Source organism: Dendrobates tinctorius, unplaced genomic scaffold (genome assembly GCF_039654945.1).
Source record: "Dendrobates tinctorius isolate UK_male_01 unplaced genomic scaffold, ASM3965494v1 ptg000039l, whole genome shotgun sequence".
NCBI classification, from domain to species: Eukaryota; Metazoa; Chordata; class Amphibia; order Anura; family Dendrobatidae; genus Dendrobates; species Dendrobates tinctorius.
The window spans coordinates 33,358,599-33,384,753 of record NW_027361707.1 but is presented as its reverse complement, the minus strand read 5'-3'; the positions used below and the strand labels follow the sequence as shown (position 1 = coordinate 33,384,753).

Sequence of the window (26,155 nt, the reverse complement as noted above, 5' to 3'; positions counted from 1 at the left end):
AAGAAGTAATGTTTCTCCTTGCGGAGAGTGACATGCCAGCTCACCTAGCCAAATCAGATCTCATACTTTGCACTGACGAGAGCCAACAGCTCGAAACACCGTGTCTGCAAATTGAGATTCTGATTTGGCTTGTATCCTAAGTCATACTACAAGACTCGTTAAAGGGTTGATTGTGACTTGTAGGATCGCTACTACCAATAGGTGGCGCTGTAGAGTAAAAGTCCTCTTTCTTTCTGAAGAGGCAATTTGCATGCCAGAACAGAGAGATCACAGATCTCTCCTTCTGACGATTCTGTGTCTTCCGCTGATAATGGGTCGCCCTCCCAGGGCTGTGGGGTACTCGGTACCGGGCCGGTCTCTCAGAGGGAGGTGTCACAGCAGCGGTGACCCGGTCCGTGGCCCTGGGCGCCCATGTAAAAGGGAGTTGAGAAATGGGAATAAAGTTTGTGAGTGGATGATTCGTGACGCCACCTGTGGTGTTCGGCAAGGAAGGTGTTAAGCCGACGCTGCAAACAGATCCTCTGGGACAGATGGTGTGGTGCAGCAATGATGTTGTAGCCCTCCACAGGCAAGGCTGTAGTCCCAGGGCAGTGAGGATAGGTGTTTAGGAAGAGGGTGCAGTGTCTGGCACAGAGATGTAGCAGTGCTGAAGATGTTGCAGGAAGGAGGCAAGGACACAACAGGGTGCAGTTTCTTTACCTTTACTTTGCTTGGTAAATGCAGTCTAGGGTCTTGATTACAGATGGTACAGGAGCTGGTTAGCCTGGAAGCAACTCAGGAATCTTTCTGTGCAGATGGGTTGTGTAGTCTTCTTCCTAGCGCTTACTTGAGGGACATGCAGTACTGTGTTATACTGAAGTTCCTCCTTCTTGTTTCCTTTTAGATCTACCTCATATGGCAGACAGCTGTAGCCTTCTATCTCTTCTTTTGGCTCACCCGTCGCTGTTGTGCCTCCGAATCTTATGTGGGAATAGAGCATTTGCAGCTTCCTGTTCCTCTGGTTTCTGTTGCAGGAACGTCAGTATCCGTACAACCTTGGAGACCAGGCTCCAGATCATGCGCTATCACTAGGAGTGAGCTCTCTATTCTCCACTTAACCTTCAGCTTCTCTCTCCACGTCCACACACGTTGCCCTCCTCACACTAACTAACTAATTTCCCTTTCCCGGCCCCCAGAGAGCAGCTCTTTCCCCAGTTTTGGGTTCAGAACTCCCTCTGCTGGTCTGGAGTGGGAGCTGTGCTGTATGCTGTGATTAACTGCCAGAGAGACTGTAGCGGACAGGGAATGAACAATGTCCGAGAGTGGACCCTCTGGGTCGCGGATCTGGAGCCCCTGGGTTGAGCGCGCCAGGTGATGACCGACCCCTATACAGGGATTGTTAGGGGCAAAACCGCAGAGGACAGAACCGCGACAGCCGGTACCAGGAGGGACGGCTCGGGTGCACGGAGCAGCAGCGAGGCCAAGAACACTGGACAGAGATGTAGAGAACCCGAGCAGGGTTATAGGAAGCGGAGGCCGCAGGCAGCCGCTACTAGTAGGACACAGGAGGAGGCACTGGAGCAGAGGGAGTGCACACTAGGAGGACACAGATGGAAGTACAGAGACGGGTTACATACGAGACCTAGGGAGCGGGGAGAGAGAGACAAGGAGAAGGCGAGACAGAACGGAGACCAGCAGGGAGACGGAAAGAGGACCTAAACTAGATCCCTACAATGACAGAGGGGGCCAGAACAGAGCGTAAAGTAACACACTATCCTCAGGCGTCCTCTCTACAGAGAGAACGCCTGCAATATCATAGGACCTGGAAGTGGGCGGTACGCACCGCCCTCAGCGCCGCCCACCGCCAACAGAAGAGAGAGCGCTGGCGCGTGCCCGCGACCTAAGAAGGGGGCGCAGGGACGTCGGAGGACAGAGAGCTGGGTGAGAGATCACGCTGCGGCGAGGGTGCCGGTGGGAGGTGGTAACAGCTGGCGCTGCCGGAGCGGAGGCGAGGCCGGGCACGGCCGTGAGCGTTACAGTACCCCCCCCCCTTTACATCCCCCCTTTCTGAGATTGGCCAGAAATCTTTTCAATATTAGGGGGGCGTTGATGTTTTCTCGAGGCTCCCAGGACCTCTCCTCAGGGCCAAACCCCTTCCAATCAACAAGAAAGAGGGATTTCCCCCTGACCCTTTTCAAGGCTAAAATGTCCCTTATTTCAAAGATGTCATCCGAGCCAACAGGCGAAGGAGGGGCAATGGAGGCCGGTTGGAACCGATTCAGAACTACAGGTTTCAGGAGCGAGACATGAAAGGCGTTGGGGACCCGGAGTGAAGCCGGCAATCTCAGTTTATAAGCCACCTCATTGATGCGTTTTAGCACCTCGAAGGGGCCGATGTAACGAGGACTCAACTTATAGGAAGGAACTTTCAAGCGGATGTGCTTGGTCGAGAGCTAGACCTTGTCGCCAGGATGGTACGGAGGAAGATCCCTTCGTCTCTTGTCCCGCATGTTTCTTGATTCGAGCACTGGCATTCACGAGGGCCTCTCTGGTCTCCCTCCAAATCTTAGAAAATTCTATGGCGAGAGCATCTGCTGCGGGAACTCCTGATGACGTGATAAAGGGCAGTGGAACACCCGGATTGCGGCCAGAGACCACAAAGAACGGAGACTTGGTGGTCGACTCACTGGGGTGGTTGTTATGGGCGAATTCTGCCCAAGGTAGAAGTGAGACCCAGTTGTCCTGATGAGCGTTGGAAAAGTGACGCAGATAGGTTGTCAGGCCCTGATTTATCCGTTCCAAATTGCCCGTTAGTCTGTGGATGATAAGCAGAGGAGAAATCGGTGGATGTACCCATAAGTCGGCAGAGAGCCCTCCAAAAGCGAGACGTAAACTGAACCCCACGATCAGACACAATCCGTAGGGGGAGACCATATAACCTGAAGATCTGGTGGATGAAGATCTCGGCCAACTTCGGAGCTGACGGCAATCCGGCCAGGGGGATAAAATAAGCCATCTTAGAGAAGCGGTCCGCTACGACTAAGATGGTGGTGCAACCGCTGAGCGAGTCAAGTCAGTCACGAAATCCATAGCAATTTGCTGCCATGGAGCCTCCGGAACAGGCAACGGATGGAGAAGGCCGGAGGGGAGGGTCCTTGGGACCTTGTTCCGAGCACAGGTTGTGCAAGAAGCAACATAATCCTCCACGTCTTGGCGGAGGGTGGCCCACCAGTAATAACGGGCGAGAAGCGAGAGGGTCTTCTTGGTCCCGACGTTCCCAGCAACCTTGGAGGAGTGCCCCCAGCGTAACACCTCCAGACGCTTATTCCGAGGCACGAAGGTTTTGCCTGGCGGAGGAGCAGAAAAGTTCACAGGGGCCACAGTGATCATTTTGGTAGGCTCGATAATATATGATGGACCCTCGTCCTCCTCAGGCGACTGTAAGGACCTGGAGAGTGCATCCGCCTTGACGTTCTTATCGCCGGGCCGGAAGTGCAGCTTGAAATCAAACCGAGAAAAATACAAGGCCCATCTGGCCTGTCTGGAGTTGAGCCTCTGCGCGGACTGCAAATAGGCCAAATTTTTGTGGTCCGTGAAGATAGTAATGGGATGTACCGCCATTCTTCTAGAGCCATCTTAATGGCCAGCAATTCCCGGTCTCCAGTGGAGTAATTGCACTCGGCAGGTGAGAAGGATCTGGAAAAGAACCCGCAAGGCACCAGTTGTCCTGAGGAGGCTTGCTGAGAGAGAACCGCCCCAGCTCCGGTGGAAGAAGCGTCCACTTCTAGAACAAAAGGCCTACTGACCACCGGCCGATGTAAGACCGGCGCTGAGGCAAAGGAGCGTTTTAGCGCCAGAAAGGCGTCTTCAGCCTCGGGAGACCAGCTGTTTGGCTTAGTTCCTTTACGGGTCAGGGCCGTGAGGGGTTTGGTCACTGTGGGAAAAATGCGGCATGAACTGTCGGTAATAATTCGCGAATCCAAGGAAATGCTGGATGGCTTTTATACCGACAGGACGGGGCCACTTGAGTACCGCAGCGAGCTTCTTGGGATCCATCTTTAGACCGGAGTCTGTGATAATATACCCCAAGAAGGGTAATGAGGTCTGTTCGAAGAGACACTTTTCAATTTTGGCGTAGAGGCAATTCTCCCGGAGTCGGTGCAGGACCATGCGTACGCTTCTCCGATGAGAGGATAGGTCAGGCAAAAAGATAAGAATATCATCTAGGTACACTACTACGCACGAATACAGGAGATCCCGAAACACTTCATTAACGAACTCCTGGAACACGACTGGAGCATTGCAGAGACCAAACGGCATGACCAAATACTCATAATGGCCGTCACGGGTATTGAAGGCCGTCTTCCACTCATCCCCTGCGCGGATCCGGATCAAATTGTAGGCTCCCCGTAGATCCAGCTTCGTGAAGATCCGAGCCCCTCTCAGCCGGTCGAACAATTCCGGAATCAGCGGGAGCGGGTATCGATTCTTAACCGTGATATTGTTCAGGCCCCGATAGTCGATACATGGTCTGAGGGATCCGTCCTTCTTCCGAACGAAGAAAAAGCCTGTGCCTGCTAGGGATGCGGATTTCCGAATAAACCCCTTGGCCAAGTTCTCCTGTATGTACTCAGTCATGGCCGTGGTCTCAGCTGGGGATAAGGGATACGTTCTCCCTCTGGGCGGCGTGGCTCCGGGAATCAGGTTGATGGGGCAGTCATAGGCCCGATGCGGGGGCAGGGAATCGGCTTCTTTTTTACTAAAAACGTCGGCGTACGCGTAGTACGGTGCGGGAAGACCCGGAAGATTTGGCTGGCATAGGCAGGGAACGAGGATGAAGGATGGGCAGCAAACACCGTGCGTGGCAGGAATGACCCCAGCGTAGGATCTCCCCTGAGCGCCAGTCGACGACTGGCTCGTGCAGCCGGAGCCAGGGTAATCCTAAGAGGACAGCGTGGGACAACTTAGGCAGAACATAGAAGGCAATTCTTTCAACATGAAGCGCTCCAATTTGTAGGTCTACTTCGGCCGTATCCATGGTGACGAGCTCGGGAAGAGGTTTTCCATCGACGGAGGTGATAGCACGCGGATCTTTTAAGATGACCACCGGAATCTGGAGTTTATCCACCTCATCTTGCCAGATAAAATTACCCGCCGCACCCGAGTCCACATACGCCTCCACAGATCTGCGCTCCCGACCTGAAATAATTAAAGCTGAAAGGGTAAGGGGCAGAGAGGAATTATGATCACCTAGGGAGACCCCTCTTACCTGACCTAGGTGGAGGCGTTTCCCGGTCTCTCCGGACAGGTGCGCACAAAGTGATTGGCTCCACCGCAGTACAGGCAGAGCCCGTTCGTCATCCTCTCCCTGCGACGCTGCTCAGTCAACCTAATCCGATCTACCTGCATAGGCTCGGGAACTATACTAGTAGCGGGAGCTGAGGGGCGCGGAATGGGCGCTTGATACAGCCTGAAGGGTCTGCGCTCCCTAACCGATTCTCGAGCGCGCTCCAGAAACCGCAGGTCTATGCGCGTGGCCAGGGATATGAGATCCTCCAGGGTGGTTGGGGTATCACGACCGGCAAGTTCATCCTTAATTTTACTTGAGAGGCCTCTCCAGAAGGCCCCCACAAGTGCCTCATTATTCCATCCAAGTTCCGACAACAAAGTCCGAAAGCGGATGGCGTACTGTCCCACAGTAAGAGACCCCTGGCGGAGGTTAAAGAGGGCCTCTGTAGTAGAAGCTAAGCGTCCGGGCTCGTCAAAAACTTTGCGGAACGTTTCCAGAAAGTTTTGAATACTAGACACGATGGGATCGTCCCTCTCACATAGAGGATTCACCCAGGCCAGGGCTTCTCCCTCAAGATGGGAAACAATGAACGCCACCTTGGCGCGATCAGTGGGGTATTGTTGGGGCAAGAGCTCAAAGTGCAGTCTGCACTGATTTAAAAATCCCCGACATAGTTTAGAATCTCCGCTATACCGGGGAGGCTTTCCCAGTCGGGGGGCGGAGACGAGGCTGCGTCCCTGGGTGGGGTAGCGGCGGCCGCGGCAGACTGCAAGGCAAGCAGTCGGTCGTCAATGGACGCCATATAACCCAAAATGTGGGACTGGGCATCGCGCTGCTGCGCGAGCTCCTGCTGAAGGCTGACTAGGAGGGGGGCGTGCCCTGGGTCAGAGGTTTGCAGAGCAGACAACCGGGTGTCCATGGACTTCATGAAGGACATTATCCGGGTCTGATTTTCACGCAGGAACAGCAGTTCCTTCTGCGTAGCGCCGCGGCACCGGCGGGGTCCATGGCCTGAGGATACTGTAGCGGACAGGGAATGAACAATGTCCGAGAGTGGACCCTCTGGGTCGCGGATCTGGAGCCCCTGGGTCGAGCGTGCCAGGTGATGACCGACCCCTATACAGGGATTGTTAGGGGCAAAACCGCAGAGGACAGAACCGCGACAGCCGGTACCAGGAGGGACGGCTCGGGGACACGGAGCAACAGCGAGGCCAAGAACACTGGACAGAGATGTAGAGAACCCGAGCAGGGTTATAGGATGCGGAAGCGGCAGGCAGCCGCTACTAGTAGGACACAGGAGGAGGCTCTGGAGCAGAGGGAGTGCACACTAGGAGGACACAGATGGAAGTACAGAGACGGGTTACATATGAGACCTAGGGAGCGGGGAGAGAGAGACAAGGAGAAGGCGAGACAGAACGGAGACCAGCAGGGAGACGGGAAGAGGACCTAAACTAGATCCCTACAATGACAGAGGGGGCCAGAACAGAGCGTAAAGTAACACACTATCCTCAGGCGTCCTCTCTACAGAGAGAACGCCTGAAATATCATAGGACCCTGAAGTGGGCGGTACGCACCGCCCTCAGCGCCGCCCACCGCCGACAGAAGAGAGAGCGCTGGCACGCGCCCGCGACCTAGGGAGGGGGCGCAGGGACGTCGGAGGACAGAGAGCTGGGTGAGAGATCACGCTGCGGCGAGGGTGCCGGTGGGAGGTGGTAACAGCTGGCGCCGCCGGAGCGGAGGCGAGGCCGGGCACGGCCGTGAGCGTTACAGAGACCCTTCATTGCTTCCAAGCCTGACATCACCCTCCCTAGGAGGAAGGCAATGCCATTGTGGCGACCATACTCCTGGGGGCGCCACATTATCACATCGACAGAGAAGCAGCTTCTCTTCCACTCTGCTCTGTTGACAGGATGTGACTGATGACATCATGCTATTGACAGCCTGCTCCCTGCTTCCTAACTGCGGGGAGCCAGCTGTTAATCAGCATGAAGTCGGAAGTGTTATCCCGTTAACAGAGCAGCCCGGAAGAAGAGGAGCTGTTCTACTGACGTGGAGCAGCTAAATCGCAGGAAAGGAGCGGTTTTGACTTCTCTGTGTCAGCACCAGGTACATCAGGCAGGTGATTATCTCTGTTAGCAGCTACCTGCCTGTTAGTTTTTAGGCATATAGTAAAAAAAAAAATCCTGGACAATCTCTTTAAAAGTTATCACCAATTTCAAGATGGGTAATAACATGGAGATTAGTGGGGGCTCTGGCCACTGGGCCCCCTACTGATCCTAAGAGCAGGGCTCTAAAATGCCACTTTGGTTGCCGCGCATTCGTTCACAGCTCCATTCACTCTCCCGGCTATCTCCAACACTCCAATGGAGAATAAGTGGAGTGGGGGCACGCCTGCGCAGTCAGCGCTCTATTCCAATGGCCCATCTCAGAGCACCAATCTCAGAATTCCAGCATTCTCATACCCACCAATCCACAATTTATCACATATCTATTGATCGGGAGTCCTCCGTGCAGCGATCGGAAGTTATGTGTGAATCACTCATGGATGTGCAGTGTTGTAGACAGTCCAGTGAGACAAGTTAGTTATTGTCTCTATGCACGTTCCTCTTCATCGTCAGGCACTGTAATATTTCTTGACATGTTACCATCCCAATGCATAAAGGAGTAGTAGGAGTCTGTGTATAATCCACACAAATATGACGCTCCGGGGGAGATCCCATTTGTCTGTCCTTACAGCTTATTTTATGGTGCATATTTTCTCAAGCCGCAGCCTGTATGACAGCCGAGATATGTCAGTCACTTGCTCTCTGCTCCCGGCACCAGCACAGACACTGGAATCTTATTTTGCTCACAGATAAAAACTTTTTTTATTTCTAGTAATAGGTGATTTCATTTTGTCATTTTTCAGTAATTTTTAAGTGAATGGTTTAACAATAGGAAGGAATGCCTGACAAATGGGATTACATTATAAGCATACTATTAAAAAAAAGGTCTAATCTGGCAAGTAATCATCTCAGCATTTACATTCACCCTCTACTACAGTTGTGGCCAAAAGTATTGATACCCCTGCAATTCTGTCAGATAATACTCAGTTTCTTCCTGAAAATGATTGCAAACACAAATTCTTTGGTATTATTATCTTCATTTAATTTGTCTTAAATGAAAAAACACAAAAAGAATTGTCCTAAAACCAAATTGGATATAATTCCACACCAAACATAAAAAAGAGGGTGGACAAAAGTATTTGCACTGTTCGAAAAATCATGTGATGCTTCTCTAATTTGTATAATTAACAGCACCTGTAAGGCTGGTTTCACATTAGCGCATTTTCAGCGCGCGCACGGCCGGGGGTAGCTCCGCCCCCGAGCCGGCTCTCTGCCCGGCGTGCCCGCCCCTTCCTTGTAGCGCCGCCTCCTAGCGGACAGCGGCGCCTGCGATCGGTGCACCCTATCTTTAGCATAGGGTGCGCCGATCGTGCGCAGGCCGTGCGCTAGTTGCGCTTTGACCTGCGCTGCGCACTTTTGACGGTGCGCCGTGCGCGCCAAAATCCGAAAAGTTTGATTTTGGCGCGCACGGCGCACCGTCAAAAGTGCGCAGCGCAGGTCAAAGCGCAACTAGCGCACGGCCTGCGCACGATCGGCGCACCCTATGCTAAAGATAGGGTGCGCCGATCGCAGGCGCCGCTGTCCGCTAGGAGGCGGCGCTACAAGGAAGGGGCGGGCACGCCGGGCAGAGAGCCGGATCGGGGGCGGAGCTACCCCCGGCCGTGCGCGCGCTGAAAATGCGCTAATGTGAAACCAGCCTAACTTACCTGTGGCACCTAACAGGTGTTGGCAATAACTAAATCACACTTGCAGCCAGTTGACATGGATTAAAGTTGACTCAACCTCTGTCCTGTGTCCTTGTGTGTACCACATTGAGCATGGAGAAAAGAAAGAAGACCAAAGAACTGTCTGAGGACTTGAGAAACCAAATTGTGAGGAAGCATGAGCAATCTCAAGGCTACAAGTCCATCTCCAAAGACTTGAATGTTCCTGTGTGTACCGTGCGCAGTGTCATCAAGAAGTTTAAAGCCCATGACACTGTGGCTAACCTCCCTAGATGTGGACGGAAAAGACAAATTGACAAGAGATTTCAAAGCAAGATTGTGCGCATGTTGGATAAAGAACCTCGACTAACAACCAAACAAGTTCAAGCTGCCCTGCAGTCCGAGGGTACGACAGTGTCAACCCGTACTATCCGTCGGCATCTGAATGAAAAGGGACTGTATGGTAGGAGACCCAGGAAGACCCCACTTCTTACCCCGAGACATAAAAAAAGCCAGGCTGGAGATTGCCAAAACTTACCTGAAAAAGCCTAAAACGTTTTGGAAGAATGTTCTGTGGTCAGATGAGACAAAAGTAGAGCTTTTTGGGCAAAGGCATCAACATAGAGTTTACAGTAGAAAAAAAAGAGGCATTCAAAGAAAAAAACATGGTCCCTACAGTCAAACATGGCGGAGGTTCCCTGATGTTTTGGGGTTGCTTTGCTGCCTCTGACACTGGACTGCTTGACTGTGTGCATGGCATTATGAAGTCAGAAGACTACCAACAAATTTTGCAATGAGTTTCTTACAATGCTCTGCTGGAATTTTAGACCATTCTTCTTTGGCAAACTGCTCCAGGTCCCTGATATTTGAAGGGTGCCTTCTCCAAACTGCCATTTTTAGATCTCTCCACAGGTGTTCAATGGGATTGAGGTCTGGACTCATTGCTGGCCACCTTAGAAGTCTCCAGTGCTTTCTCTCAAACCATTTTCTAGTGCTTTTTGAAGTGTGTTTTGGGTCATTGTCCTGCTGGAAGACCCATGACTAGAGTTGAGCGACTTTGGTCGGATCGGGTTTCGTGAAACCCGAACGAAACAAAATAAGTTTCAGATGAAACTCGTCCGACTAGAGCAAAAAAAGTCGGAGTTTCGTCCGACTTTTATTTCCCATTGACTTGCATTGGGGTCGGGTTTCGGACGAAACTCCGACTTTGTTTTGCTCTAGAAAAAAACATGGTCCCTACAGTCAAACATGGCGGAGGTTCCCTGATGTTTTGGGGTTGCTTTGCTGCCTCTGACACTGGACTGCTTGACTGTGTGCATGGCATTATGAAGTCAGAAGACTACCAACAAATTTTGCAGCATAATGTAGGGCCCAGTGAGAGAAAGCTGGGTCTTCCTCAGAGGTCATGGGTAGAGTTGAGCGACTTTGGTCGGATCGGGTTTCGTGAAACCCGAATGAAACAAAATAAGTTTCAGATGAAACTCGTCCGACTAGAGCAAAAAAAGTCGGAGTTTCGTCCGACTTTTATTTCCCATTCACTTGCATTGGGGTCGGGTTTCGGACGAAACTCCGACTTTGTTTTGCTCTAGTCGGACGAGTTTCATCTGAAACTTATTTTGTTTCATTCGGGTTTCACGACACCCGATCCGACCAAAGTCGCTCAACTCTACCCATGACCTCTGAGGAAGACCCAGCTTTCTCTCACTGGGCCCTACATTATGCTGCAAAATTTGTTGGTAGTCTTCTGACTTCATAATGCCATGCACACAGTCAAGCAGTCCAGTGTCAGAGGCAGCAAAGCAACCCCAAAACATCAGGGAACCTCCGCCATGTTTGACTGTAGGGACCATGTTTTTTTCTAGAGCAAAACAAAGTCGGAGTTTCGTCCGAAACCCGACCCCAATGCAAGTCAATGGGAAATAAAAGTCGGACGAAACTCCGACTTTTTTTGCTCTAGTCGGACGAGTTTCATCTGAAACTTATTTTGTTTCATTCGGGTTTCACGAAACCCGATCCGACCAAAGTCGCTCAACTCTAGTCATGGGTCTTCCAGCAGGACAATGACCCAAAACACACTTCAAAAAGCACTAGAAAATGGTTTGAGAGAAAGCACTGGAGACTTCTAAGGTGGCCAGCAATGAGTCCAGACCTCAATCCCATTGAACACCTGTGGAGAGATCTAAAAATGGCAGTTTGGAGAAGGCACCCTTCAAATATCAGGGACCTGGAGCAGTTTGCCAAAGAAGAATGGTCTAAAATTCCAGCAGAGCATTGTAAGAAACTCATTGATGGTTACCGGAAGCAGTCGGTCGCAGTTATTTTGGCTAAAGGTTGTGCAACCAAGTATTAGGCTGAGGGTGCCAATACTTTTGTCTGGCCCATTGTTGGAGTTTTGTGTGAAATGATCAATGTTTTGCTTTTTGCTTCATTCTCTTTTGTGTTTTTTCATTTAAGACAAATTAAATGAAGATAATAATACCCAAAGAATTTGTGTTTGCAATCATTTTCAGGAAGAAACAGTATTATCTGACAAAATTGCAGGGGTGTCAATACTTTTGGCCACAACTGTATGTCTCCATATAACAGTCTCCTTTATTCATCCTGAGCTGCCTGATTCAGGAATATATAGCTATAACTACAGAACATGAAGATTGTAATGTTATATCATCCTACAGATTTATAGGCTGGTCCGGAGGGCAGTCATTATGGGCAATGTCACCATTAGATGTTGTCACCCAGCGTGGGAAACCAAGAAAGCTAAAATACTTCTCACAAATAGATAACTTAGGAACTTTTTCTTTAAGAAGATGAAAAAAAATTCCTTAAGAATGAAAAATTAAAAAGAAAAATGTCAAAGTTTAGAAAAATTTGTGTCTGGTACTATGTAGGATACACAGATATTCCAAGCATGTAAAATCCAGCATTGCAGAAGGAGTACTCATAGATTCACACCCTTAGGCCAATAGTATTTTTATGGCTGTGGTTTGGTGCATATTTTCAGACAAAGTCAGAATTGGTATTTAACACGAATGGGAAAATAAAAGAAAGTCTTATACTTCTCTACCTGATACACTGATACAAATGTAACAAGGTGGCACGGGGTGGTGGTCTCAGGCGAGTCCACTTAAAGCAGCAGGCCACAAGCACCCCGCCACCTCCTTACACCACTCCCTCCTAAAAACACGGTCGTCTTCGACCGTCAAGGCCTATATAAAAACGCAACGTAGTCCTTTAATGAGTGCAAAGTCTTTGTCTATTATTGCCGGTGGACCAAACGTGGCCCAGCTAGATTAACGCATTCCAGTTAAAACAGTCCATAAAACATCACAGTCCTTAAGGCAAGCTTAGTCTCTTAAAGTGGCTTGATGGCCATTTAACACCCGTGCACTTGATCCAGACCCGGCTCGCTCCTCAGATTTCTTGCACACAACTTTCCCCCTACCTCGTTTTAGTGGGCCACAAGTTTTTAGAAGTTGGGGGCTGAATAAAACATGGAGCCAGTCCAAGAGTTGAAATGGGGCAGAGTCCAGGGGCAACACAGTCCAGTTCTTAGGCAGCCACACACAAGGCCCACCGCAATCAACCCACATAGGGATACAGTCCCGTGGTCCAGCAGGGGAGGTGCAACAAGCGCAACTGAAAACGGGGAGGAGGGGTAAGTCAACTTTAGTCCATTGTGACCGCATCGGCCACCACGGATGCCTTGGTCCTTTGGTGCCATACAGGGACCACTGCCCTCTCAGGGATGGGAAACAGTCCCTTTTTAATTTTCCTTCAGTGCAACTAGCGCAACTCACATTTTTTTTTAAAGGGGCCGCTTCAGTCTATGCACGGCCGCTGTTTAGTGTAATGGGCCGCGCGTATGTGTGGGCGAGGATCCGCTGGAGGAGGAGTCTCCACTGTTCCTATGGCTGCGCATCCCTTCTAGCGGTGGTCCCACAGCTTCTGGCTCTGCTGTTCCATTTGCGGCCGCCTCACTGCGTCTAGGCGCCGCTCTCTCGTGTACATCTGCAGGAACTGCGGCCGCAGCAATCGACCATTCACCCCACTGAGCCTCCTGCGGTGAGCTTGACTCCCAATCAGAGGCCATCTGCATGGCCACCGCCTATGGCCCTCGGGGTCCCTGTTTTTTGGCAAAGGCAACACGGTCCCCCATCTGCAGAGGACCGCTGAAAGTAAGGGACCCCGCATTCACATATATCTTGGCTCCAGTATCGGCTTCCTGGATTAAGCTGTATCCTCTGGCCAGGTCGAAGTGCCTGACCACACCGCTGGTCATCCGACTAGTGGCTGCTCCCCCGCCGGGGCGCGGCAACTCTCTGACAATGCAGCGCTCTTGCCGATTTTTCTCCTGGATCCCACGTCATATCCACTGGGCCTCTCCTGCTGTGGGCGTCTGGGGGTCCTCTGCATACACACTGCCGGCACTGGACAGGACAGGTGCGGGCCTGGAGGACACAGATGTCACCAACATCAGGGATTGCGGAGGAGTTGGGAGACATAGTGCAGCCGAAGATGACGGCGGGGCCACAGAAGGTGCAGGGGCAGCAATCATGGCGGCACGTCGTTCGGACAGAAACTTGCTATTCACCGCTGCGGTGTCAGGTAACAGTCCTCCTGGGCGACCACAGGGACCGGTGATCGTGGTTGCGACAATCCCTCTCAGTGCAGCCTCCAATATCCTCCAGGCTCCTTCTGGATCCTCCAGTTCCGCAGGTTGCTCGCTCTCCAACGGCCCCTTGCCCGGCAGCTGGGAAGGGTGCCATTCCTCAAGCTCCTCAGACCACCACGCCTCCAAGTGCTGACCCGTCTCTGCCTGGCCCATGGATCGCCTCCTGTCTTGGTGACCAATGCCCTCGAGGACCAACATGCTCCTCCTTTCCATCTCACGAAGTAATGGCGTCTCCCTCTCTGGACACACTGTCTTGCTCTGCTGGGTCCCACCCATTCATGGGCGGGCTCATGCTTGGCTGTTTCACCCGTTTCCTTGGGTTCTGCAGTATGGGCGGGGACCTCTTCTTCTCCTGCACCCATTTAGGGTGGGCGTTTTTCACAAGGAGGCACAACCTCCTGCCTTTTGGCACCAAATCTTCTCCATGATGCCCACGAAAGGTGGCAACATCTCTTATCTTCGCGCCAAGGCCACCATCTTCTCGGTAGCGGTCGGCACCATCTTTACATTTTCAGCAACGGCCAACTTTGTCTCCTTCACAGCGGTTACGGATTCACAAGTCCCAAATGTCCTCTGTTGCAGTCCTGCAGTTGTGAAGTTGCGGGGGTCCATCCTGCTGACTACGCCAAATGTAACAAGGTGGCACTGGGTGGTAGTCGCAGGCGAGTCCACTTGAAGCAGCAGTCCACAAGCACCTCTGCCCTTTGCACATAAAACAGACAGGACACATGCAACCCCTGGCAATTTACCTCTTTTCCACAGTCACTGCAGCATGAGCAATCAGGATCCAGGAACACAGTTAGAATCCAACAGAGAAACAATTTATTGTAGAACAAAAGAAGTAGAAAAAGTAGATGCAGTAAATCAGGTGAAACTTTCTGCTCCTTCCCTAGTATCCTTCACTGCTGTACCAACGGCAGCAACAGTAAAAGTGGCAGTCCATAAGCCGATGTCTGGATGCTTAGGCTATGTGCCCACGTTAGTGTGGCGCCCTGAGGGTTCAGTCACCACAGAGGTACCCCACCATTCAGGTAAGGTGGAGACACCTGACCACACTCCAACACCTGCATCCCACACAACACAGTAGTGTAGCAAAGCACCCTTTGGTGGCTCCCTGCTTGGAACACAAAGCGTGCTGGGAGGCGGGTGGAGTAAGATCTGCACTAAAAGAGCGGGAAGAGTGTAGGAGTTAGTCAGTTTGTCAAAGGAGTCTGACGAGGTCAGTCTGTGAAAGGAGATCCCCTGAGTGGGATGGATGAAGGAAGTGCTGCAACCGACCTCAGTGACCTGGGTCCGCTGGCACAGGAAAGGAACTTTGATAGAAAGCCTGACTCTCCATAAGAAGGAAAGGATTAGTACAGAACGTGAGGAGAAGAAGAGAACTAAGGATCAGGGTTAGAGGATAACCCTTCCCAAGTTCTGAGCGCAAGGCCGGGGTCCGGTCCCCGAGGTTGTATGGATACTAATGGTCCTGCAGCAGACACCGGAGGAATAGAAGTTGTCACCACTTTATTCCCACACAAGACTTGGGGGCACAACAGCATCTATAGTGAGCCAGGACTAGGTAGTAAGGAGTCCCTGAAGCAGGCTACAGCTGTCTGCCGTACAAGTAGAATTCATAGGAACATCTGACAGGAGGAACTCCAGTCTAACATAGTACTGTGAGTACTTCACTAAAGGCGCTAAGAGAGACGTTCAGAAAAGGCACATATGCTTGCGGAGTGTTGGAAAGGAGTACTTCATCTTGCCTGGAGGTTGGCTGAGCTCCTGACCCAGAGGACCCGGCACGGATGCGGGATCTTGTGCCAAAAGAGACTGTGAGTAAAGCTTTGGAACTACATGCCCTGGTGTCCTCCACTTATTCCAGCATCAACCTGCCCGGCACTGCTACATCCCCTGCGCCTGACACTACACCATCTAAGTGTCACTTCACCTACTCTGCCCTGGGACTACAGCCCTGCCTGTGGAGGGCTACACCATCATTGCTGCACCCCACCATCTGTCCCAGAGGATCTGTCTGCAGCGTCGGCTTAACACCTTCATTGCCGAACACCACAGGTGGCTTCACGAATCATTCATTCTAATCATCAAAGGCACACCGAACATTCCCCCTTTTACAATGGGCGCCCAGGGCCACGGGCCGGGTCCCAACTGCCGTGACATCTCCCATTGAAGCTCATCAGGCCCGGTACCGAGTACCCCCACAGCCCTGGAAGGGCGACCCATTAGCGTTTTTAAATGCTCAGGAAACGGGTCTCCTTCCCAGAAAACGCGCGTTTTTTCCAGCGATTTTTGCACGTTTTTTGCGCAAAAACCGTGTGTTTTTGATGCGTTTTTTCCGCGCGTCTTCTGGACTATAGGAAATAGCCAAAAACGCGGACCTAAGTGGAAATTAATGAACAGGCTGTGTTTTTTACCGCTAAGCGTTTCCTTAGCGGTAAACAAAGCATCCATTGGCACAAAAAGGCCAAAATGCTTTAAAATGAATGGGATGCTTCTTTTAAGCGTTTTTTATGCGGTTTGACCCCGAAAAACGCATCAAAAACGCAACGAGGGCAAACAGCCTTATACTCCTCGGTGGGGCACTTACGTAGTCCAGGTGTCCACTTCACAGCCCGTGAGTCTGGGGCATCAGTCCCTGAGCCCTCCATGTGTTCTGACAAACTCCAGACGCTGCTGAACACCTGCCCTTGGCAAGCCTGCCCGAGCACTGACTAGAACAGGAACTTCCTTTTCCTTTTGGAACTATTAACCCAACCCTCTGGGTTAACCCCTTCTGTCCCTGCTTCTAACATATGCATTGCAGACATAGCAGGTACAACACATTTCCCAGTACATGTTAATAACAGTGCAAAACGCAGAAAACATCACAGCACATACATTACAAGATAATACACACAGACACTTCACAGTAAGGCATTAATACACAAGTACACCCTCCGGGTACCACATAAAGTGCACGGGACCAGCACATAGGAGAGAGAGGAGACAATGAGGTTCTCCGCCACCTCACAAAGCCTGCATATATGGATCAGATCCTACATCTCAAACATCTACAGAATACATGGAAACCTTTGATGTGAATGGAGCCAGATCCATTAATTTTCTCCATAGCTTGGCACAGGCTGCAGGGAAACCCCATGGGACTTGAGTACATCAAAGGGGTTATCCAATTTTTGACAATAGCTTCTTGCTAGGATAGTCCCTTTTAGAATATGCCGATCTGAAAAGTACCCTTACTAGGACGGTCAGCTGGTATTTAAGGGGACATCTGTCTGTCTGTAAGGGTCCATTTTCATGGACTGACTGGTAGCACTGAATGACCGCTATTTGGTAAACCTTCACCGATTATCAGTCATTTAGTAGCCTGTTTTACACCGGCAGACTCTAAGCGATGCACACCGAGCGATCTGTAATAGATCTAAATAAGTCTAGGTGATCAAGAGAATCGGGTCAATTATGCTAATCACACTCTGATCATACTCCCATCTTCTCCATTTTGTCAGTCCGTAGCAAACAGAGTTGTATGGTCACGTGCAATCCAAATATCAGATCCAACTTGTGCATGCTGGAATTTTTTTTTCCTTGGACCGACTCTGCCCAAGGTAAAAATCAAACATGCGCATAACCCCATAGAATAACACTGGTCTGAGTGAGATACAATGTTTTGTCAGATAGCACTCGGGACCAAAAATACGGTCATCTGCATCTGCCCTTACTTTGCTCAGGGCGCATAGGCTGCCATTGTTTTAGGCAGCACAAGTCCTGTTTATACAGGACGATGTGCTACCGAAAGCAATATTTTTCTCTGCAGCCTGTTTACGCCAAACGAATACTTATTCTTAAAGAGGTGGTCCACTACAATATACAGTATATTGTGCCCAACAATTTGAACCTTTCAAATATGGTAAGTCTTTTTGCAAATACCTTATGTTGACATATTTGCCTCTATCGCTCAGTCCCGATTACGTGACCCCCCAGCTGCATCCGGTGATGTCATGTCAACTTTGGGACTCTGGAAGTTGACCTTGCATCACCGAGGCGGGACGCAGTCTCACGCACTCCGCCTGATTGACTGGGCTTGGACTAGTCATATGTGACACACAGTTCCCAACCGGCTGAAATAACGGGGTGGTCACCGATTCATGGCGCCTGTGGTTGCTTTTAATATCACAAGGTTTTTTCTATGGTAAAGTCCCCTTCATTTTTCACCAGTAATAATGAACAATACTTTTCAGCCATATGTAATAAAATTTGGTTCTTTTTGTTTTCTAGGTTCTGGATACTCCATATCTGCTGAATTCACAGTGGAAAAACTATCTCTCCGGTGCTCTGTATCAAAACGCCAATATAAATCTAACATTTGAAAAAGTCTACAGGTAAAAAGAAAAAAACAAAAAACAAAGATGAACAGACAGGAACCAATTTTATGGGAAGAGGTAGACTTGTAGTTACAAGGTTTTTAGACTCAAGGTAGAACATTTACCTGGGTCCATGTTCCAAGCAGTCCTGTCAACTGTATATGGTAACATCAGGACGTGTATATACAGTGGGGAAAATAAGTATTTGATACATGGCTGATTTTGCCAGTGTTCCCACCTACAAAGAATGGAGAGGTTTGTAATTTTTATCGTAGGTACACTTCAAATGTGAAAAATAAAAGCCAGAAAATCACATTGGCCACATTTGATCTGGTGACAGAGCCACTTTAAATATAACAACCAACACGTTCCCGATTTGTGCAGCCACTTTTGCTAGAACAGAAACAAAAGCACCTTGTCCAGGGCTGCTCTTCTGCAACTAGTTTTTCCCAGAATCTACCATTGAAACGCCGACAAAGATAGTAACAGAGTGTTCTACTGACCCCCAATGAATACCACGTAAGGCAGCAACTCCGCGCATCCAGGGTGGTTTCTCCGACAGTGGAATTAATGGACATCCCCCTTTTAAATGCATTATTATTTGGGAAATGGCTGATCCTATACCTTTCCATTCTTTTCCAGTGACTGCAAGGAAAACAAAGGTGTTTTTACAGCTCTTCAAATCGATAATTTGTTTAATCTCAATGAATTCTTAAATATCAGTATGGTAAGTGCTAATGTTGTGGATGAGATTTTTGGGAAGTATAGTGAGTGAGGTTTTCTGCGATTCTTGAGTGTAGTGTAACACTGACATACTTTAATTATAAGAGTGGGATTTGCACACAGTAACTTACAATGTCTGCTGTATGATTGCACTCCGATGTCTAAATAGTGAAATGGGACCCGTAAATGGAGCAACAGTAGTTGACACTTCCACCATCTTGTAGTGAACTTCAGCCCTATTCCCCATCTCTAACATCAAGCTCCTTTTTGACACATGATCCCATTGGGATCCACAGAATTTACAGTAAGGTTTTCAAATTTCAATAGAAGGGTAATTTTGTAAATTTGAAGATCTCCCTTAGTATTTAGCATTACTAAATTGCTTCACCTCTGTCGTAATTTTTGTCAATTGGATACCATAACAGACCTCAGTATAAAAATGTTTCACATGTCCAGAATTCTTTGTCTAAATTCAGACCATGATTTCCAGTCTGGCCATGGTTCTCTTGACCCAAGCTCAACAACCTCATATATGCCTATGAAGCTGTTGGTTTGGGGTCAGGAGAGCAGTGACCAGTCTGGTCATTGCAGATTGTACTCAGATTTTGAATGTTGGACATATGAAACTGACCTAAGTCAATGGGGTCTGCCAGGCACTGTTGGAATTTGTTGTCTGACAGCCAATTTTGTCATTATAAGGAAGCCATAACACAGATGTGACTAGAGCGCTACATTATGATTAGGTGTGACTCCAAGGGGATATTGGCAGCATTGGATGCCTGTTCAAGAAAAGTACATGGGCTCCTTGTAATGTGATGTGTCAACCAGCCACTTTGACTTGACCAGGATACAGAGCAACGACCGCAAATCCGGTTTGTTGAGAGCAAGGAGCTCTAGTCCAGTAATTATAAGCCATGGTTAACAGTTCTCAAAGAGTTTTCCCATCTTAAGCACCTATAGTGCATTCCGAGGATATGCCATTAATGTCCGATAAATTAAGTCTCACTTCTGAGAATGACACCTACAGTTGTGCTCAAAAGTTTACATACCCCTGCAGAATTTTTTCTTTCTTGGCCTTTTTTCAGAGAATATGAATGAGAACACCAAAACTTTTTCTCCACTCATGGTTAGTGGATGGGTGAAGCCATTTATTGTCAAACTACTGTGTTTTTTCTTTTTAAATCATAATGACAACCCAAAACCTCCAGTTGACCCTGATCAAAAGTTTACATACCCTGGTGATTTAGGCCTGATAACATGCCGTGGTATGTAAACTTTTGAGCACAAGTGTATCTCCAGAGCAAAGGTCCTCTGACTTGCGCCCTGACCAATGAGGTGGCTGACGACCATTGTATCTATAGGTGAATGATTGGAGAGGTTTAAGGCATTGGTATATTTGGTGGGGCACACTTATCTAATAGGGGAGTACCACTTTGACATGCAATCAGGTAGACTGTAGGAAGCCCAGGTATTTTGTTTTATGATTGTGATGGGCTCCGTCGCTTACGGTATGTCCATCCCGGTGTGAGTTTTCAGCACTTTACATCCTCGCTCTTGGTTTCCCAGTACGTTGATGAAATATCAGATCGGATTGAGATGATGAATATTAACCTGAGGAATATTGTTTTGCTGGATCAAAGAGGAAGAAAGAATTTAGAAGATTTTAGAGCCACAGGAATCGATGGCATCGACTTTGAAGCATTTTTATCAGAGGTAAGTACGCGCTATGAGAGGTGGTCTCCATGCCGTGAAGGACTTGTATGTGACATAGACCAGCATAAGCCATATAACATGCTTTTGTACGTATGGGTGCAACTCAATTAAAATGATATAAACATGTTATAAAAAGATGCAATTTCCAGTATTTGTCCATGTTGTCCACAATATCATAACGACATTGACATCGCATCTCTACATGAAGCAACTTGTAGGCAATGAAATGTCATCCAAGTGCCCTGCATGTCTACATTCACACACAGAATACAACTGGTCATTATTGTATTGGGTTGGTTTTCCGCTTACATTGGGGGTGTTTGGTGTCTATTTGCTTCACAAAATTTATGTTGGGTAATTTGCAGCAGGCTTCAAAAAACTTTCTGTAAATTTTTGGACAAACTGTAGAAATAACCGTCCACTCGGGAAAAGCTGGAGAATCTGGTCAAATCCAATGTTTTTTTTTTTTTTAGAAAAATATATAGATGACAAATGCAACCATAGCCCGCCACCACATAAAAAAATATTAAAAAGTCGGGCAAACGAGTTTCGGACGTATGTCCTTAATGAGTGCAATGATTGCATCGGGTCCCATCGGACTCTAATTATGCCTCTGGATAGGGGATAACTTCCTGATGGTTGGGGATCCAATCGCTTGGACCACCACTAGAGTTGAGCGACTTTTGGTTTTTTAGGGTCGAGTTTCGTTTCGTGAAACCCAACTTTTCCAAAAGTCGGGTCGAGCAAGATCGTCCGATTATAGGGAAAAGTCGGGGTCGTCCCGAAACACGAAACCCAATGTAAGTCAATGGGGAATAAAAGTCGGCAGTGAGAGGAGGACAGGAAACACACCTACAGTGCCCATTTGAATGCCAAAAGCATCAATTCTTCTTACTTAAGCTTGTCAACCTTAATTAACTTCATAATACAAGTTACGCACTGAAAAATGGGGGTTATTTGGCTAAAGTTGTGGGGGGGTAGGGCTGGCTCCAGGTTTTCATGTGCCCTGGGCGAAAGAGCGCCCCTTAAACACAGACCACAACTCATCATGCTCCGATATGGCAGAGAAATAGCGGTATAGTGCAATGAAAAATACTTCACTTTTTACATCTCATGACAAGGCCCATCTATTTCTCCATACAGAATCATTGGTCCCATATAATGTTTGAAACAGTATATGATGAGCTCCACATAATGCTACAGTATATGTTGGTCCCCATGGATGAAGCTCCACTGTCTTATGGGTCCAAATAATCTCCAAACATAATGGGCCCCATTTCTAATGCTCTAGTGTATAATGGGCCCTGTAAATGCTGCTCCAGTGTCTGATGTCCACCTTTGGAATGTTCCAGTGTATGGTGGGCCCCATCTATCATTCTCCAGAGTATAGTGCTCCCCAAAAATTGCTGTCCCAACATTGAAAACAATGAAATAAGTCTCCTCGCTAGGGAATCCCTGTACTAGTCTGGACTCCTCGTCGTTCCCATCTTCCATCTCACTGCACAGTATTTCAACCTTGCAAGTGCTGTGATCCTGAGCAAGCAGGGGGGGCCCACTCGTTGGCGACGGCACTGGCACAGGGCCCCTGATAGTACGGTGGTGTGTCTGATGGCGGGTGGGCCGAACCTGCACTTTCATCTTCAGCTTCCTCTTTGTCACCGTGTAAGATGGAACTGTATATGGGAAAGGTAACCTGAGTTTCATCACGGTCAGATTCAGGCCGTGTAGCGTGCGAGGGGAATGTAGTGGTCTGGGTCAATGTACCAGCAGATTCATCGAGCAGTGGCTGGGCATCAGTGCACTTGTGTCGCCCCCAGGAGTACGGTCGCCACAGTGGCATTACCTTCCTCCTAGGGAGTATGATGTCATGCTTGGGAGCAACGAAGGATCTCTCTAGCAGGTTAACTGATTGGGCGGCGTTATTCCCACGAGTCATGACCCTCCAAACAGCGTCCATGAAGGCAAAGTGTTTGTTTTACGTGGGCAGTATGGTTGCAAAGCTGAACCTTAAAGGAATGTCCAGAAGGGCACCACCAGGAGTGGAGCCTACGGTTTAATTCGACTCCACCTGGGAAACCTCAACCATGCCAGCTACAGAAAAGATGCACACATTGCAAGCTTAATTCCGTTAACGAACGAGACTCCGTCATGCCCCGCGGTCCGAGTCCGGCTTACTAGAGGGACACGTGAGGCTCTGGCACATGAGATTGGCCAATAACTGGTGTGTCATGCCCTTACATGTCCGTGGCTGCATGTGCGCGACACTGAAAAGGCCAGCGTTTGTCGCTTACAGGTGAAGATAACCCGCTGAACAACGTTAGTGATGGGGATCTGTGATTACAATTATTACCCGCGAACGATGATTTCCCAGTAAGTGCAGGTCAACCGCAGTTCCGGAATTAGGCCTAACCGTCATTCCTGAAAAAATGAAAAACTTACGTGTGCAAACCACAGGTGCTGTAGCTTGCTTAACAGCTCGCCAGCCGTTTTCAGGCCCAGTATGGATTACACGTGATTGCACAAAGGTGAGAAAGGGTACCGTATCCCCGGATAACATGTATGGATAGCATAGTGTGCACATTCAAAATATATGTCTATACATCAGGAGGCAGGCTCAGACGGTGTTAGGCCCAGTATGGCTTGCACGTGATTGCACAAAAGTGAGAAAGGGTACCGTATCCCCGGATAACATGTATGGATAGCGTACACATTCAAAATATATGTCTATACCTCAGGAGGCAGGCTCAGACGGTGTTAGGCTCAGTATGGCTTGCACGTGATTGCACAAAAGTGAGAAAGTGTACCGTATCCCCGGATAACATGTATGGATAGCGTACACATTCAAAATATATGTCTATACATCAGGAGGCAGGCTCAGACGGTGTTAGGCCCAGTATGGCTTGCACGTGATTGCACAAAGGTGAGAAAGGGTACCGTATCCCCGGAGAACATGTATGGATAGCGTACACATTCAAAATATATGTCTATACATCAGGAGGCAGGCTCAGACGGTGTTACGCCCAGTATGGCTTGCACGTGATTGCACAAAGGTGAGAAAGGGTACCTTATCCCCGGATAACATGTATGGATAGCGTACACATTCAAAATATATGTCTATACATCAGGAGGCAGGCTCAGACGGAGTTAGGCTCAGTATGGCTTGCACGTGATTGCACAAAGGTGAGAAAGGGTACCGTATCCCCGGATAACATGTATGGATAGCGTACACATTCAAAATATATGTCTATACATCAGGAGGCAGGCTCAGACGGTGTTAGGCCCAGTATGGCTTGCACGTGATTGCACAAAGGTGAGAAAGGGTACCGTATCCCCGGATAACATGTATGGATAGCGTACACATTCAAAATATATGTCTATACATCAGGAGGCAGGCTCAGCCGGTGTTAGGCCCAGTATGGCTTGCACGTGATTGCACAAAGGTGAGAAAGGGTACCGTATCCCCGGATAACATGTATGGATAGCGTACACATTCAAAATATATGTCTATACATCAGGAGGCAGGCTCAGACGGTGTTAGGCCCAGTATGGCTTGCACGTGATTGCACAAAGGTGAGAAAGGGTACCGTATCCCCGGATAACATGTATGGATAGCGTACACATTCAAAATATATGTCTATACATCAGGAGGCAGGCTCAGACGGTGTTAGGCCCAGTATGGCTTGCACGTGATTGCACAAAGGTGAGAAAGGGTACCGTATCCCCGGATAACATGTATGGATAGCGTACACATTCAAAATATATGTCTATACATCAGGAGGCAGGCTCAGACGGTGTTAGGCCCAGTATGGCTTGCACGTGATTGCACAAAGGTGAGAAAGGGTACCGTATCCCTAGATAACATGTATGGATAGCGTACACATTCAAAATATATGTCTATACATCAGGAGGCAGGCTCAGACGGTGCAGGCACAGTATGGATTTGACGGCCCAGACTACACAGCGGAGGAGCAGGGAGATGTAAAGATTGCAAATGCTGGGGCCCTGCCCAAGCAAGGGGGGCCCACTCATGGGCGTCGGTACTGGCACTGGGCCCCTCATAGTACGGCGGTGTGTCTGACGGCGGGTATGCACCACCACCATCAGAGACACTTGATTGCACTATGAGGGACCCTGTGCCAGTGCCCGCGCCCAAGAGTCGGCCTACCCACCTGTCCAGGGCAACGGCACTCGCACGGTGTCGTGCGCTAGGTGGTGACCACGGCCATGGGGGGGGGAGGCAGCACAGTTAGGGAGTTTTTGAAAGTGGCATATGTTGATGTTGGACATTCAGCTGATGCAAAAGGCGAAATAGGTCAAGTCCCAGGAAGAGGTGGACCAAAGCAAGCCATTTTTCTGTCACCCTATGTGTCATCAGGGGAAGGTGGGACAAAATCCTTGGAAACCCATGCATGGTTCATTTTAATGAAGGTTAGATCATCCACATTTTGGGTTGACAGACGGGTCCTTTTTTCTGTCAGGATTGATCCAGCTGCACTGAAGACTCTTTCCGATAGCACACTTGCAGCTGGGCAAGCGAGCTCCTGTAAGGCATATTGTGCCAATTCAGGCCAGGTGTCCAGTTTAGCGGCCCAATAGTCAAAGGGGAATGACCTGTGTGGGAGAACATCGATATGGGAGGAAAAGTAGTTTGTAACCATAGTTGACAACTGCTGTCTCCTGTCACTTTCCATCGATGCAGTATTACCAGTTGTGTGAGCGGTACTTGAAAAATCAGTCCACAACATTGTCATGAAACCCCTGTCTCCAACGCCACTTCTGCTGTGTGCACCACGAACACCTCTGCCAAGCTGCCCCCGGCCCGTACGGCTCGTGTGAGAACCATCACCGCTGCTGTGTGCTGGGAATGCCTCAAGCAACCGATTTACCAGAGTTGCTTGTTTATTAGCCAATATTAGGTCAAGGTTCTCCTGTGGCATGATGTTTTGTAATTTGCCTTTATAGCGTGGATCCAGGATGCTGGCCAACCAGTAGTCGTCATCGTTCATCATTTTGGCAATGCGGGGGTCCCTTTTTAGGATCTGCAAGGCATAATCTGACATGTGGGCCAATGTTCCCGGTGTCAATGATGCACTGCGAGTGCTGGTTGGAGGAGCACTTTCTGGCAAATCCACATCCCTCCAGTCACACACAAACCCTTGCCACGCCAACATTTTCACTTGCCCCACGAGATGCATCCTCCTCCCCTAAGTAATCATCCCCATCATCATCCTCCTCCTCCTCTTCTTCCTCCACCTCGTCCAGGAGAGGTCCCTGAGCAGACAATGGCTGAATGTCATCAAGGATTCCCTCCTCGTCAACATTGGCTGCAGACGCCTGCTCCTTAAGGTGCGTCAAAGTTTGCATGAGCAGACGCATAAGTGGGATGCTCATGCTTAGGATGGCGTCGTCTGCGCTTACCAGCCGTGTGCATTCCTCAAAACACTGAAGGACTTTACAGAGGTCTTTCAGCTTCGACCACTGCACACCTGTCAACTCCATGTCTGCTCTCAAAGTGCCTGGCCGTGTATCCTCCCACAAATGCATTATGGCCTGCCTCTGCTCGCACAGCCGCTCAACCATATGCAGGGTGGAGTTCCACCTTGTTGCAA

General features: G+C 49.3%; 1 protein-coding gene across 8 annotated transcripts in view; it reads left to right on the top strand.

Annotated features, from left to right (window-relative positions):
- Window positions 1-26,155, top strand: part of PROM1 (prominin 1) — a 317,825-nt gene that overhangs the window by 225,798 nt on the left and 65,872 nt on the right. For all 8 annotated transcript variants that reach the window (XM_073574622.1, XM_073574619.1, XM_073574616.1 and 5 more), the window contains 3 exons: window positions 18,025-18,128; window positions 18,753-18,837; window positions 20,400-20,546. In XM_073574622.1, the coding sequence (XP_073430723.1) occupies window positions 18,025-18,128; window positions 18,753-18,837; window positions 20,400-20,546 (336 nt within the window). The remainder of the gene's footprint in view (window positions 1-18,024; window positions 18,129-18,752; window positions 18,838-20,399; window positions 20,547-26,155) is intronic.